The sequence below is a fragment of the Gopherus evgoodei genome, chromosome 2 (assembly GCF_007399415.2).
Source record: "Gopherus evgoodei ecotype Sinaloan lineage chromosome 2, rGopEvg1_v1.p, whole genome shotgun sequence".
NCBI lineage: Eukaryota > Metazoa > Chordata > Testudines > Testudinidae > Gopherus > Gopherus evgoodei.
Window position 1 is genome coordinate 47,815,399 of NC_044323.1, and position 17,251 is coordinate 47,832,649.

The 17,251-nt window shown below is 41.8% G+C and overlaps 1 protein-coding gene across 12 annotated transcripts in view; it reads right to left on the reverse strand.

Moving 5' to 3' along the window:
* Positions 1 to 16,142, reverse strand: part of SGCE (sarcoglycan epsilon) — a 72,166-nt gene extending 56,024 nt beyond the window's left edge. For 4 of the 12 annotated variants that reach the window (XM_030550597.1, XM_030550595.1, XM_030550594.1 and 1 more), the window contains exon 1: positions 15,997 to 16,139. In XM_030550597.1, coding sequence (XP_030406457.1) covers positions 15,997 to 16,108 — 112 coding nt within the window. In that variant the 5' untranslated portion in view covers positions 16,109 to 16,139. Of the gene's footprint in view, positions 1 to 192; positions 317 to 7,087; positions 7,193 to 15,996 lie in introns of those variants that run through there. The other 8 variants (XM_030550605.1, XM_030550603.1, XM_030550596.1 and 5 more) reach the window with 7 other exon arrangements.
* Positions 16,143 to 17,251: the final 1,109 nt, after the last annotated feature.

The following is a 17,251-nucleotide window of genomic DNA, read 5'->3' on the forward strand; positions in this document are numbered from 1 at the left end:
ATATCAATAAAAACATATGAGTGTATAATCAAATTTCCCCCATATTTTTAACAACAAAAATAAGGAACAGAAGGAACAAAGTAGCCTATACAGGCTTAATAACTTGTTTGTAAAGTAATTAAATATGAATATTTAGTCAAATACATCCTGATGAAGGCTGTTCGTATGCAAGCAAGAACTTCATTATTATACCTTATTGTAATTTTTCCTTGTTCTTTGTTATTCTGTATTTGTACACTATCAATAGCCTCAGAACATAGGGCAATATTCTTCCACTGTTCTGCATGCAAGACTCCCACGGACATCTATGGTAGTTCTGTGCACAAATTGAGGGTAGAATGAATTATATTAATCACACCACACATCAAGGGTAAAATAAAAATGTCAGTGACATTTTTTAAAATATGTAATATTTACTACAAAAATTGAGTGCTTCTGTCTTCTGATTACATCTCATGTTCTAAAAAGACATATTACTATCAAAAGTGTATATGAACTATGTATATACAGTTATATTTGACACAGACATAATGTGAATTTTTATTTCTTTTTGTTGCTCAAGGTAAATTTCAGAAGTTAAATTTTAAAGGAGTCTCCATCTACCCTCACATTTTTCACGTACAATTTTGCAGGTATAGCAAACCAGGTATTCAGATAAAAATAGACATACCATCATTTTTATTTGCCATTATTTGCAGGTTCAAAATGGGAGCCCAATTTTAAAATCAGGTCCTATGTGTGTGATATAAAATTGCTTAGTTTTATATATGGCACTAATCTAAACAATAACGTAATACATTGGTGTGACACCTCATCTTCCCATAAGTGAAGAAGATTCACATTCTGTCAGACTAGAATTTTACAAGTTTATACATACTAGGATCATTCACAACAAACATAAAAAGAGACTCAGATAAAATTCCAATCAATTTTTATTTCTCCATTGAAATTATAAACTTGAACTCTTTTAGAAACAACTGCTTTTAATGTGTGAAACCCCAATGAAGATTTTCCCAAACATTAGAAAAATCAGATTGCACACACAGCGGCGGCTCCAGGCACCAGCGCTCTAAGAGTGTGCCTGGGACGGCAAGCCCTGGGGGGCACCCTGCTGGTACCTGCGAGGGCAGCAGTCAGGCAGCCTTTGGCAGCTTGCCTGCAGGAGGTCCGCCGGTCCCGCAGATTTGGCAGCAATTCGGCAGCAGGTACACCGAATCCGCGGGACCATGGACCTCCCGCAGGCAAGCCAGTGAAGGCAGCCTGCCTGCCATGCTTGGGGCGGCAAAAAAGCTAGAGCCACCCCTGTGCACACACAACACAAGAATGGAGTTGGCTGGGGATGATATGCAATTCACACAAATTCACATTATGCACACCTGGATCCTTCCATGTTTTACTCAAATTGTGCAGCTGCAGGATTTACAATTGTGGGAGCCCTTGTTTTAGAGAACTAACACTTGTTCTCATGAAAAACAGCTTTGATGGTAATCAAAATGAGACCCAATCAGTGCCCTTTTCAGGGGTAAGCTTTGAAAAACATTGTGTCAAGTAGCATTTCAGAAGGTTGGCATAATTATAAATCACCAAAAAACCTTCTACAACTGCCTGAATCTGGAGAAGAATGTGAATTTGTCCTAAGCTATCAGGGGATGAAAATGAACTTGCTCATTGAGTCCTCAATCGTCATTCCCATGAGCCAGGCTGCAAAATATGGTGAGAGGGCTGGACAAAATATCTGCAACTCCCAGACTGATGTCATAAATTATTAAATGCTTAGTATGCTGAAGATTTTCCTGGGTTTTTTATATTATTATTTCATCTTCTATAGTCATCCTAGACTTAAGCTATTTCTCATTAAGTGCATTCACAAAAAGGATAAAAAAAAGTGTCAGATACTAAAAGACTTTTTTTCTAATTATCTCCTTGATAATTTGAGATTCATTAGGATGTAATGCCATTTTCACCAAACTTAAAATAAACTCCACTTTATATTTAAAGAGGTGACCCTCAGCTCATAAATTGTCATAACTACACTGAATAGATTGTAGCCAGCTGAGGGTCTGCCCCAAAGAATGTAGACCCCCAAGCATAGAGTTTATTTGATAATGAATATCAACATACCTTTCTGATAGGTGCTATGGAAGAGTGTAAAAAGAGCAGATCTGCTCATGTAATATTTAGTTTCAAGATGCATGGTCTTTTGAAACAAATTTTAGTGAACCTTTTTCTTTTAAGCATTCGCTAAACAGGATATGCTTGAAATTTGCTGTTTCCAGTTTGCTATCTTTGATTTAATAACTCTGTTCTTTGGCATCTTCCAAACTTTGTGTTCATTCCCATTATAAATATATAAAGACAGGCTCAATGTCAAATATCTCAATATTTACTGTATTACTGTGTGTTAAAAGTGAGTTATATTTACTATCATAAATAACCTCTTGAGCTTTCTAAAATATATCCACTATTTTAAAGAACAGTATAATATAAGCAAAAGGGAATCCATGTCCTCCAGCTGGCTAAAGTGGAGCCACCACAGGCTGGCCAGCCTTCAGACATGCTTCTTCTCCAGCAGAGCTACATGTGTTTGGGGCCATGGTGCTCATGGTGAAGCTGCCAGGTCTCTATAAGTCCCTGTCTGTGGGACTTGCAGCTAATAGGCACAGGGAAATTTGGTGGGGGGCCCCACTCTGAACTCCCTTGTTGCCATCTAGATCACCCATTTTTCACAAGGCATGGCACCATGCCACAACTCCATCCATCACCATGCCCCTTCTGCCCTCCCCAGTACTTGGTGTGTGTAGACCAGCTCTGTTACATGGTGGCCATGTGTGCTTAAAACTCTGCTCTGGGGACAGCTGGGGATCTGCACTGGCAGATCACCACAGTGTGCTCAGTACTGTTGTGGATCCCCATCCACATGGTAGCACTACCTCTTAACCCACTGCCAGTATCAAGCCCTCATTGCTGATAACACCCAACTGAGGCAAGATTTCTTTTTTCAGTTTTTTTTTAGGCCGAACATATTGCATGATGTTTGCTCACAAAACATTGCTGAACAACAATTAGTAACAAACATTCTATTCCTTGCATCAGATATTCTGAGCCTGGTTTTCTAAGATTAATAGCTTCAAGTGCCACATATATTACTGAGCTCCAGAAATCAATCTTTTTCTGATTATATGTATGTATTAATTCTGGTTATCACAGTTGCCTTTGCCCATTGTGAATTTTGCTTTTATTAGATTATACTAAACAGCCACACCTTATAATAATTTTATCAGTAAGAATAAATTCAAATGGTTCTGAAATGTAAATACATTTTATGACAAAAATCTGTATTAATAAACCAGTTATTGTTAATATATTTAAAGCAGGTTTCATTTAACTAAATTAACCTAGAACAATTTGCTGCATTTAATCAAAGTTGATAAGTACACCCACCATCTTGCCTTAGTGACCCAATAAAGTCTCGCACTTGCTTTTGTAAATGAACTATAAATAGATCAAGGAAAAAGAATTATATGGGAAATTGTATCTAACAAGAAAATCTGAAAAATTAATTTGTAATATTAATAAAATTATTTACAGAACAGAAGAGGTGAGAAAAATATGCTGACTTGATGAAACCTAAAGAAAAAAATAATCTATTTTTCCGTTCCATATGCTTTGCTTTATACCTTGAGACTTAAATACTACAGCAAAGATCAGTTTCAAAAAGGAAAATCAATGAAAAGGTAAGGTAAACTTTCTCCATAAGGAATACTTAGAAGAATTAATAAGAGAGACTACAGTGGGGAATTTCTGCAGAAAAATTATTTCTCTGACATGTCTTATGTCTTACATAGGCAGTTTACTGGATATTGCCACATACACTACAATGGATGTTCCTCATAATGCGATATATTCTGTTGTTGAGGTAAGTGTACCACTGAGGATGTAAAATGATGACGCTGGGGGACCGTTAAAACTAAGCTTCAGAGGAACAAATTAATTCTAGAAATGACTTTACCATGTTGAACATCCTAAAAGCAGCTTAAGAATTTGGCCACAGCTGGAATGGAAACTAGGGTTTCTCTTTACTGAACAAATTAGCGGTGTTTTAAAATGTTCACTGATATGTTTGAATTAATGTTTTTAACACTAATTAGCACCTAGTATAAAGTCATCTTTTAAAAAGTTGTCTACCAGTGCTACAATGCTTTAAGTTTACAAAGCATGTTACAGACATTAGTTAACCCTCACAATAACCCTGTGAGTTAGTTTATAATATTATTGTAATTATTCTAATATAATCATTTATTATTATTAATACCATTACCGGGGGGGGGGGTCTTGGGTTAACCAAAACCAACTAACACATTTAAGCAGTAGTTGCTCTTTCTACATTAGGTTGAAGTACTGTTTAAAACAGTGTTAGCAAACATCTTTTAAAAAACAGGGAGGGACAGCTCAGTAGTTTGAGCATTGGCCTGCTAAACCTAGAGTTGTGAGTTCAAACTTGAGGGGGCCCTTTGAGGATTTAGTTGGGGATTGGTCCTATGTTGAGCAGATGACCTCCTGAGGTTCCTTCCAACCCTGATAGTTTATGAAACCTTGAAAGGTAGAGTTCTACCTTCTGGATATACACTGCTACCTCGATATAACGCCACCCGATATAACATGAATTTGGATATAACACAGTAAAGCAGCGCTCCCAGGGGGCAGGGCTGTGCACTCCAGTGGATCAAAGCAAGTTCAATATAACATGGTTTCACCTATAACGCAGTAAGATTTTTTGGCTCCCAAGGACAGCATTATATTGAGGTAGAGGTGTATATTAGCTTCATTAATGCTAACGTAATTGAGCACATGCATCCACAAAAGAAAAGACACATTAATCCCACTTCCCCTTCTGTTTTAATCAATAATCCCCTGCCTTTAAAGGGCAAACTCTAAAATATTTGAGAAAATAAACCCCCTAAAATTTTACTATTTGTAGTCTTTAACCCTAGTTTCTAATCCCAGTTCCACTAATTGGTCCCTAGTATTTTAACAAGTTATCTATCTACTTACTTATGCCCTCACTACTATATTATTTAAACTTCATACTCATTAATGGATTTTATCCTCACAGCACCCATGTAAGGTACAGAAATATCTCCATTTTAGAGATGGGCAACAGAGGAACAAGGCACATAGATGGGGTTGCCAATTTTGATTGGACATATTCCTGGAGGTTTCATCACATGACAATTTTGCATTGAAGATTAATCTTTAAATCCTGGAGACTCCAGGACAACCCTGGAGGGCTGACAATTTTATATATTGAATAACATGGCTGAGCTGGGAATTGTTTCCATTAGGTCTCCCGAGTGCTAGTCCAGTACCTAATCAATGAAACCATCCTTCTTACTTATGTATAATTCAGTGTACTTTGAATGATATATTCTATTCATTGTACAGGATGAATTTTGATCTTACATATATTTATCTTATAACCACATATGAATTGTAATAACACAACTCTGGAGACTGGTATTTGGAAAGTTCTCCACAGCTTTTCCTCTCTCTCACCCTGATGTTTCTTCAAAATGAGAAAGGAAGTGGAAGGTGAATCTTCGGTCCAATATGCCACTTGCTCTTCCTCTCCAGCTGATAAGAATATATCTCATTTATGGATAGTTTGTTATCTTCAGGCTGTGCAGCCTTTTAACAATCTTCTATGACTGACCAATTATGGAGAAAAATGTGCAACTGTCCTAAATTGGCAGAAGATTTAACTGAACATTCTCACTGACTCCCAGTGTCATTTCCGTGAGCCAGATTGCCAAATATTCTGAATATTGTTCAACAGTTTTTGTGTTATTCCATCTCATGGAAGGGGAAAGTTTTGGGCTACTGTGGAAGCATTCTGTGTCTGCTACCAAAGGATATTTAATTTCTTACTAAAGGTTATACAGAATATATGGTCCCAGATTAGGTGCTCTCAAGGCATGTAGGGGGCATCATCTACCTTCATTGCACTGTTTTTGCTCCTCCTTCCCCCCCCCCCCCCCCCGACACCATGAAGGCCTTTCTGTGAATCCTGGGAGGTACATGCTGGGAAGGGTTGGAAGCTGCACAGGCCTGGGGGATAAGTACACAGGCTGGGAACAGAGGGGAGAGGAAACATAAATTGTCTGTCTCTGGCCCTGTAAGGATTCCCCTGGGAAAATAATACTGCCTCAGACTGTATTACCTCTTATGAGTAGTGTTTCTTTTTCCTTCCTCATAGATCCTGGGGACAGGCATAGCCAGGAAATCATCCCACTGGAGCTGCACTGTCAGAGAGCCTAGAGGCTGTGAGCTGTCAGAGGCCAGAGTTAGCAGAGAGGACCAGGATCTCAGTGTGGATGACCCTGCTCTTCCATTGATATCAGAAGATCAACCAGGTTTGGTGACAGGCCTGCAGTCTATTCTGCATGTGTGGGGCAGGGGGGGAACCCATTCTTCTCAACAGCGAATGTGGGGATCTCCAGAAGGGAATCCATACAGAAGTTTCTTCCTCCAGAGCTCCTTTTCCAGATTCCCTGGGTAAGGGTGATCCTGGCCATAGCTAGAGCTCTAAGGAGATCCAGATCCTTCACCTAGCTATATGATGCATGAAAAGTTACTGGCATTTTCTCAGATTACTGTTGGTCTCAGTAAAATTCAGCAGCAATATTTTATGTGTATTCCTACAAATAAGTAATAAAAATTGGGTTTTTTCCACATATAAATATGGAATGAATTATTTTAATAGTTATAACAAGTTATTGCATTAAGCACACTGCAAAGATGTTTTTAAGCAACCAGCAGTGAGAAGAATATACGCAATATTAGGTTATACATACAGCCATTATTTTAAGCAAAGCCATAGGCAACATAAAAAACACAAGGGAAACTAAACATAAAGACATACAGAATCCTGACAGTTTTGAAGATTAAAGAACTATAAGATTGTTTTTTAAAATTACTTACCTTGAGATGTCATTTTATTAATAAACATTCACTGAAAAAGCAAAGGTAATATTGAAAGCAGATGTTGACTGAACCCACAATGGGATTTAAATGTACAACCTAAACTCACCATTCTTTTCAGCAGCCCTTATTCTGCTGATAATATAACTGTTGGGTTGCTTAGTCTTCCAGTTAATTGTTCCATTTATCCCTTCAGCAGAGCTTAACAAAAAGGCTTTTCAAAATAAAATAAATGCAAACAAAAAAAGAATTAATGTCAGATTAACAGACTCCCACAGATCAAATGCCATTAGCTGGAATCAGATTCTTTTAAAGCCAGCTTTTGTTTTCAACTTTTCTTCAGAGTGTAGAAACAGAAATAAATAAAATAGATGATGCTGGCAGTCACCATTTTTGCATGTTATCTCCAAATAAAGCCAAGTGTACACTTCTACCAGCCTACCTATGTCAGACTGGGTGTGATGGTATGTGATCTATGATGAACACAGCAATACCAGCAAATGTGTATTGTGCAAATGCAGCTATCCTGAAAAAGTGTACTTTCAGCAGCATAGCTGGTTTCGCTCTGGAGATGAGGGTTTAGAAAAAACTATACTGGTAAAGGTGCAGATTTGCCAGTACAAACTGCATCCGAACTACAAGTGCTTTGCCAGTATAATGTACTGATGTACCTATACCGGCCTATACCGGTAAAGTGCAATGTAGACAAGGCATAAGAGGTTGAACAACAAGTCACCCTCAGTTCACGCTAATGCTACATTATTAATTGGCTAACAATTTGCAGAAGACAAAGCAATTTAGATTTTCCCCAAAGACTATGTGAATCATTATGGGCCTAAGTGTGCTCCACATCATATCCAGTGTAATAATATGCCATGTGTAATATATTTGTTTTAAAGTTCTCATAAAACAAATTCAAATACATTATTCAATAGAGGATTATGTTTATGCAAGTAAGCAAGGAATTTTAAATATAAAGGCTATATTTCAAAGTGTTTACTGTGACAGTTAATATAAATGTGTGTGTGATTTAGAGTTTACCACAATATATTATTATTGGTATCTTTGTTGTTGTTCTAAATGTATGAAATACTTATCTTAAAATCAATGTAAATTCTACCAGCAAGGCCATTTAGTTCAGAATGATAACAAAATCAACGTTTTGTTTACCATTGATTTTTTTTTAAACAGCCCATTAACTAAAAGGATGTCTTAAAGAAGTTGAAGAATGTCATATGATGGGAAATGGGCAGGTTATAATCAACAACCTTGCATGTATTCAGTTTGGGGGTAAGGACAAGCATTAATCTTCTGAAATGAAGTTAAACTGCCTTTGTCTGATTTTTAAAGATAAAGCTTCTTGCCTGGGACCCAAAGGTGGCAGTAGGGATAGCTGACAATAAATAGGCTAGGAGGGCTGAACCACAAACATTAAATGCCCCTTTATTTATTTAAAACAAAATCTCTTCTGGCACATGACTTTTTCTCCCTTCTCTCCAGCAGCTCAATGGAAAGCAGCAGCAGGTTGGATGCAACAAGGGGAGAAGGGAATGGTAGATTCTAGCCACATCAGCGAAGAATCAGAATAAAGTTCAGGATGGGAGGGACAGGTGGGTCACACTAGGATAAAAATATGCTAACATTCAAATTCTACTTGTGCTGGCTACACTGAAGTTTTAAAATATCTTAGCTAATACATTCTAATAGTGAAAAGGGAAAGGAAGCTGGTCAGATCTTCCACGCAAGCATAAAAACCAGTCACACATTAGCCACTGGGCCAACAGGGCCCGTGCTCAAGGGCCCCAGCCAACTGGGCACCCCTGGAAAAATGCGACAGAGTCCTGTGGCACCTTATAGACTAACAGAAGTATTGGAGCATAAGCTTTCGTGGATGAATACCCACTTTGTCAGATGCAAGGAAAAATGGGCACCCCCACGCCCCGACCCACTCCGCTTGGCGCTCCTGCCGAGGAGCGGGGTCAGGGCGCAGGAGCTAGCTGTGCTCCATCCACCCGGTGCTCCTGCCGGGGTGTGAATTTGGGGCACGGGGGCTTTCCCCACTCTGTCCGCCCACGTGTTGCTCCTGTCAGAGGGGGGAGTTAGGTTGTCAGGAAAGAAGCGCCGGGCAGGCAGGGCAGGACAAGCCCCCGTGCCCTGACCCCACTTCCCCGGCAGGAGTGCCAGGGAGGAATGCAACTGCAGACAGAAGGGGTGAGGAGGGGCCCCCACTTGCTCTGGCCCAGGGCCACACAAACAGCTAATCTCCCACTGATAAAAAACACTAACTGGCTCCTGCCCACCACATACTCTAGAATCCCTGACATAGTCAGAGGTGGGGAGAAGGGAGGGCATGGCCAGGGCAGGCTGTGTGCCAACAGTCCCCAGATGGTCATGGCCCCCTGGCACTATCACCAGCTGATCTATATTACAACAGCCCTTAGACTAGAAACAAGCAAAGATGATAATGGGTTTAAAGGACTAAATAAAAACCACAGTAAAGTCAACAGAAGCAATCAATGTCAAGACACTGAAATTTCTGCATAATTAGTGTATTTTTTAAAATTGTTGTTATTCTCTTCTTGACACACTTTGACTTACAGTACTCCACTAACTCTCACTCTCCTTATTTAATTATAAGGAAACTGGAACATTTCACATCTACGCCATTTGTTCAAATCCAGCCAAGATGGTGATGACCAAAAGTTGACAGAACTGGAAAGCTGTTCAGTGGCCAATAAGTAGTTTCACTAGTTGCAGTTTCTTGTGTGTGGATTTTCAATTCACAGAATCACCATTACACATTTGATAAGTCTCAGTAAAGAAGCCAATGGCTAAATGAACATGGAACACATTATTTCAAATACAGTACCTCCAGACCTTTCCTGAGCATTTAATTTTATTATTAACATAAATCATACCACCTTAAAATTGTTAAAACCTCAAATGGGGCATGGTATATATACTATCCAACCTCACTGGTACTTCAAATACCTCACTTAATATTACATAAAAATATTATAATTACATTCATTTCAGAACAATTTATATTTACATTCTGCATATCTATATTGTGTCCATGGTAACTCTGCAGAGTTGTGGGGTCAAACAGGAAATGGTTAAGTGGCTGAAGAGTAGATGCAGCTGGACCTCATGCACCTACCTGGCACAGCTGTTATTTATAAACAAAGGAAAACATAAGACATGGCCAGATTAGAAGGAAAGAACTAAATGCTGTTTTTTTAAGATAGCTATTATACCCAAAGAAGAGGATGTTATTTTTGGGAGTTGGTTTATGTCTTACAAAGGTAAGGCTGTTTATTTGGACTTTGATTATACCCTGGAAAAGAGAGAATTTAAGAGTTTATTTATTTTATAATTTGTTATTACCAGAAAGGGAATGCCTAGCCCATGATAAAAGCAAATAAGAATGTCTGAAGTTTAATTACAACATACTAATAGCTTTTAAATGTTCACTGTCAGCTTGAAGTCTACCTAATTTTTTAAAAAAGTTAGCCACTTTCAGGTACTACATCTGGCCTATCTCCTCTATCATGATGTGTGATTTTTATGCTCAAATTTTATTACTTCTGTAAATGTGTATTTTCTCTTCCCTGGTGCGATGTGAAAAAACCACACACAAGCACAAGTAACTGGCTACAATGCAGTAAATATTTTCAACTGTACAAATAAAGAAATGGAAAACTTATAATAACCTTAAATTATCTTTTGCTTCAGGGGCTCTCAGGTAAAACCGAGGTTGCTAAAAGGAGATTTTCTCCAATCCTAGTCACTCCCCCCTTTATCTAATGCTTTACAAGAAACCATTCAACTGGCTTAAGGGGCATGGGGTGGGGGAAGGATATCTGTTACTGGCTCTTTAGTTTCTACACCTGCTTCTCAAATATTAATATTTCTTTCTGTACTACAAAGGTTAGTTTTTTATTATGAGAATGAATTAAAATAGCAACTTTGTAAAGTTATCTAAACTAGGAGGAAAAGATGAAATCTACAGGATAAAAAAAACAAATTCAAGAAAATGTAACTAAGGAGTCTTAGAGATCTATACCAAGATTTCTAATGTCCAGACTCTACACTTCCTTCAAGTATCTGAGGGGAAAGAGTTGTATAACTATATATGATGACACTTTTCAGTTTGATTAGAAACTATAAATCCACCTTTCAAGTATCCAAAATAGTCTGTGATTTTTTCCTTCTAAATTATGCCACCATACAAACAAACTGTATTCCATAATTGAGGTCAAACCAATCAGATGACCATCGTAAAGACTCACCCTTCTGTGTCTACTTATCTCATTAATATACAAGCCTTATTTCTTTTTAATGATGATGAGTTATGTCAGCAGGAAGGACAATATGAATTAAGGCATGAGCACTAGTTCCTTAGGGCTGCTCCTCCTTAAGTTATGCAAGTAAGAATCTGAACTTCTACTTAAACAAATACATTTCTAGCCCTCATGGTGCAAAGAAAACACTGAAAAAAGAAAACAAAGTAATTGATGCAGTGATGTCTGAATCTACAGATGGACAGAAACAGTAGCTCAGAGGAAATGAACTACTCCATTCTTTTCAGTGGGTGTTATTGCCAAGACCCAGTCCACTGCTTGTGTGGTCCTGCAAACATTATTCTAGTGATCATTCTGTGGCAGGTAGAGACAAGTGCAGTGGATGTAGCCCAGTTTCATAAGCAGATATGCCCCCAGCTTCTGGAGTAAGTACTGGGGGTCTAATGTTTCTGCTGCTGCCTCTGCAAAGGGGGAGGAGAACCTTCCTGCTGTTCTTGAAGCACTCATATTATCCCTGCCTCTACTAGAGGGGAGGAAGCCCCTGCACTACTACTCCAAATAGAGGGGGTGGAGGAATGGCAGGGCTGTGGAGTGGGGACAAGAGAACAGCCACAAGGGGATGTGTGCCTACAGCTCCATATTCCCTTAATCTGACTCTAAAGGCAATATGACTGACTTATAAAAATTTTCAGAGAGAAATCAAGTATGAGGTTTAATCTTGGGATAATGTAGAGGTCTTTATCTCAGACTCTAGTAAACTCTTTTCCCCATATCTGAAATCATGACTTGAAATGAACTCTAGTTTTAACAGCAATTATTGAACTAGCAGTTCTTTGAAATAATAAACATTTTTAAATCATGTTCTACCACAATATCAGGAATGTCAAGTCTTATCTTCCCTGGCTTTGCTGGAGAACTTCCAAGGGCAGGGTAAGAGGTCACAGATGGTCATCATTAACTATCATATCTCAAATGAAGAAATCAAGGATTCTGAATCTTAAAGTTCATTAGACAGCAGAATTAAATGTCAACAAAAAATCTCCTCAAAACAGTAACAAAAAATCCCATACCCTTTTGTTTTTTAGTCTCACAAATGATATAACTTCTAGTCAACATATTTTTTTCCAGAGTTAATAAAACCTTTATTTCTGAAATAAATTTTTTTAAACCTTTGTTATTTATACATCATGAAGCAAAAAGGAAAAGAGCCTGGACTTGTGCTATTGCAGATCAAGTGCTACAACTAGAGGCAAGAGTAAGATCTTAATTAGCCAAACTTGCAGAAGACACTTCAGGCAGTGCCCTTAATCAACATGCAGACCATCTACCAGTATCAGTAGATGTTGCATGCACAGGTTAAAAACAATTTAAAAATCAATGCTTCCGTGTACTAGGGGATGTTGAATTGCTTCCAAAATTCTGATTGATGTGCAAGTAAGAATTCAGAATTAAGTGAATATCTTCAAATATACAACCCTGACTGAGATAAGCCCTGGTTATCTGAGGACAAAACCTCTGTGACATGCTACCAGAGTTGAGATCAGCAAAGAGTCCTACGGTAAAGTCTCATTGATAACTTAGGGTCTTCTGTTTTGAACTCACTCCCCATTCCATAGGGTAGTGGTCACCAGAGGTTCAGGAAAGTTCCTTTAAGCTATTAACGGGGGAGAGGTACGGGATGATTACCTTATGAGCAGTTCTGTATTTTATGTGTTAACTCAGAGCATAGGATGACATCTATAGCTATATTTTATAATAGGAGTGGCCAAACTAACTGACCCTCTGAGCCACATACAATAATCTTCAGAAGTTTGAGATCTGGCTGTGCCTGCTGGGGCCCAGGGCTTCAACCCTGCTCTTGCTGAAGCTCCAAGCTCTGGCAGGTGCTGCCCATGGGGTTGAAGCCCCAAGTACCCCCTACCTGCAGGGCAGAAACCCCTGAGCTCCCCCTGCCCCAGTCTGGAAGTTGGAGAATGGGGGGCAATGGGAGAGCTCCACAAGTTGCACTTTCACTGTAAAAGAGCTGTATGTGGCTCCTGAGCCAGTTTGGCCACCCCTTTTTATAAAGTTGAAGAAACAAGTAAATGAAGCTAATACTGCAATAAATACAGTATTACAGAAGTTTGATATAATGTAAATAAATGTCAACTGCATGCTAAGATACAGCTCTTATTATGATGCAGTCTTTTAAACCACACCTAGTTATCCACAACTGTATCCTAGACAGGGGCGGCTCTAGGTATTTTGCTGCCCCAAGCACGGCAGGCAGGCTGCCTTCGGTGGCTTGCCTGCGGGAGGTCCCCAGTCCTGCAGATTCGGCGGCACGCCTGCGGGAGGTCCGTCGAAGCCGCAGGACCAGCGGACCCTTCGCAGGCATGTGTCGAAGGCAACCTGCCTGCCGCCCTTGTGATGACCGACAGAGCCCCCCAAGGCTTGCTGCACCAGGCACGCGCTTGGCGTGCTGGTGCCTGGAGCCGCCCCGATCCTATACCTTGGCCACATGGGTTACAGAGAACATTAGGGTTAGAAGGGACCTCAGGAGGTCATCTAGTCCAACCCCCTCAAAGCAAGACCAATCCCCAGACAGATTTTTGCTCCAGATTCCTAAATGGCCCCCTCAAGGATTGAACTCACAACCCTTGGGTTTAGCAAGCCAATGCTCAAACCACTAAGACACTGTCAGACCCTTTGAAAAAAAGCAAGGCTCTAAAGCCTCGAATGGGTTAGTTTTTCCACATTCCCATTCCAGAAACTCATAAAAACCTTTAAAAGTACTAGATTTAAAAACAAATGCTAATCCATTATTTTAATTGTGTGATTTATCCCTTCTGAAGTTACCCTTCATTGACTACACCACTTATCCTGCACACTGAGCCCATTCATCTGTAATGTAGATGTAAATAACCTGAGGTCTCTCAGAGTGAGCACCAGAAATGAGCAACTAATCTTCCAAAAACCATTAACTTTTTTTTTCACTTTCTGTATCTATCCAGTTAAAACTGCTGAAAATTTATGGCTGCAGAGATGGGCCTAGCTCCTCCTTTTACTGATAATCTAATCCTAGCATTGAGGTGGGGTTGGGGAGGGTGGCAATGGAAAGCATGCTTCTGCTCTCTCAAGAGGGGAGCTGTTTCACATATCTATGCTTGCTAGATAGAACTGGTATGATCCGTACCTTGCATTTACATTGGTGGATTAACCACAAACATATGAATCAAAACACTTGTTAGACTCCACCCCAAAAAACTTCACATTACTTCCATTTTTTAAATATTTTAATACAGGTGGTGACCTTACTTATCATATTTAAGGTAAGTGATCGCAAATGCCACTGCTTAGTAGTTTGCGAGGATTAAATGGAAATGAACTTTTTATCACAACAAATGACAGAGAAACTATGTGATAAAACCACCCTACCGAACATCTATATACTCTTTTTCACTGCAAAATCCTGGTACCCTAATGATGAAGTTTGTGGGAGTAGCTGCACTCCTTTTGGTAGGGTGGCCTGACACTTTCCTTTATAAGAAATGTCCCTGCTTGAAGAGAGAACGCTTTCTGTGGCAGGACTCTGAAAATAGTATCATCATGTGATAAAGACCATCATAAACATATGCAGAAGGGAGCAGAATAAAAGTTTCCTATACAATCTTAATTCTGGCACTCTAACTTCTGAGAGGTTGACACTGCTGTTACTATAATATTCTTAAGTCTTTCTGGTATGTAATTATTTGCACAATGTGAGAAACATGCTTGTTGCTTCAGACTGAGCTAGGAGAAGTGTCTGCAAATCCTGTGAGGTCATGAGAGGTGACGGGAAAACAGAATCTTTGTAGCCTTCCGTAAAACCAGATATATGCTCACTACCTGAATTGAGTAGAGGGATCTCTTTTAAATGACTGTGCCATCCGATTCTCTTCATGCATCACATCTCTTGTTCTTGACTGATTACCTACAGCCTGTTAATCTATGGAGCCATGCATACCATATTCATTATTGTGGCATGAGGGGTACCTTGCTCCCATGTAAGTCATATGTAAAGTTAGGACTATTCCTAAAATGGGCATGTTTCTCCGGGTGTAGCTAAGCAGTGGCTGGGAGGGGGAGGGGCTAACCAGCAATATATTATATGGAAGGTGGCCATCACATCACGTCTAGTATTCCGGTAGATTTTTATAGCGTCAGGCTGCTGTTTTACAGCGTCAGCACAAGCCTAGGGGAGGGAACAGTTGGGGCAGTATCAATCCTACAGAGGCTGACTGGGCGATGCCCTGACAGCAGGGCTCTGAGACTGGCTTTGCTGCAGAGACTCCTGCTTTCCGTAATGAGCTGATGATCGCAGTGGCTAGGGCCACGGGATGCTGCTGGGGACCGAAAGGCGCGGGAGGAAGGGGGGGGGGGGAGTAATAAGGCTCCCATCGCTGCGGCTGCTGGAGGGCAAGGCAGGGTTAGAGGGGCCGAAGCTGCTGGCGGGGAGGGGACTATGGGGGCCGCTACTAGAAGGGAAGGTGGGAGGTTTAAAAGAGGAGCTGCTGCTGCTGGGGGTGGTGACTGGGGGGCCGCAGGGAACAAAGCGGGCTCGAGGGGCCCGCAGCCGGGGGGTTGAGGGGTGGCCGGCGAGGCAGGACGGGCTCTGGGGCGACCAACAAAGGGCTCAGGGGGGTACAACGGGGCCGCGCCTGTTCGCTGCAGTGAAGGAGCCGCTGCGACCAACCTGTCAGCAGGAGGGTGGTGAGGGCACCCCCGCTCCGCCAGCTCTGCGGCCGGGGCCCCGGCGTACAGCGCTGCATGGCTCCTCGCTCCTCCAGCCGCCGCCGCTGCTGCATCCTCCGCCCGCTCGCTCCGTGCCGCCGCCTGACTCCAGCCAGCGGCATCCCCCCGCCCCTAGTGACGGTCTCCAAGCAGCGCCGGGCGGTGGGCACCGCGGGGCATGCTGGGAGGAGCCGGGCCCCTCTCGGGCTGGGAACGAGCCTATGCGCGCCCCTGAGCCGCGGGGGCGCGCGCAGGCTGAGCTCGCGATGTGCGTGGGGAGGCCTGTCGGGATTGGGGGAGCGGCAGAAAGCTCCCTCAGAGGAGCCCGGGGAGGAGCCCCCCATCGAGTCACTAGGTCAGAAGTGCCCCCAGCCATGCAGGCTCTGGGCTGTACTTAACCCTGAGGTGGAGCCTGAGCTTACTCCTTCCAGTCACTGCTGCAGAGTGAGCAGGGTTTGCCTTGACCTGCAGCCCCTCCACGCCACTGCAGCAGGGTGCAGATGGATTTGGGAACCCAGCTGGGTTCATCTTAGGGTTGCCAGGTGTCTGGTTTTCCGGTCGAAAAGGGACCCTGGAGGCTCTGGTCAGCACTGCCGATCTGGCCATTGAAAGTCCTATCGGCGATACAGGCAGGCTCCATACCTGGCTTCACATGGCTCCTGGGAAGCTGCCAGTTTCTTCTTCTGGCTCCTAGGTGGAGGGACAGCTACTAAACCTTCTTTCTGCAACTCTTCTTGCCCCAAGAGCCTGCACCGAACAACTATCTTCCCAAAATAAAAGCCATTTACTGGGCACCTCCTCTGCTGTTTGTTCTTCCCCAGGCACCATCCGCTGCAACTGGCTACCTTCCTCCTGGCTTGAAAACAGCTCCTGGCTGCATGCATCTAGGGATGCTGGGCCACCCTCTGGCTCTGGGCTCCCCTCCTGCTCACCACCCTTGCTCCTGCTTTCCTCCTCCTGCCTTGTTGAACTCTGAGCTCTGAAGTGTCCATGGTGCTCTTCAGAGTGGAGGTGGGGTCACCCCCAAGTATCACGTCCAGCTCTTTGTAGAAACGGCAGGTCGTGGGGGCAGCACCAGTGCGGCAGTTTGCCTCCCGCGCTTTGTGGTAGGCATTCCACAGCTCCTTCACTTTAACCCTGCACTGCATCCTGGTTATGGCCCCTTTCCATCATGGCCCTTGATATCTGCCCGTAGATATCATAATTCCTACGGCTGG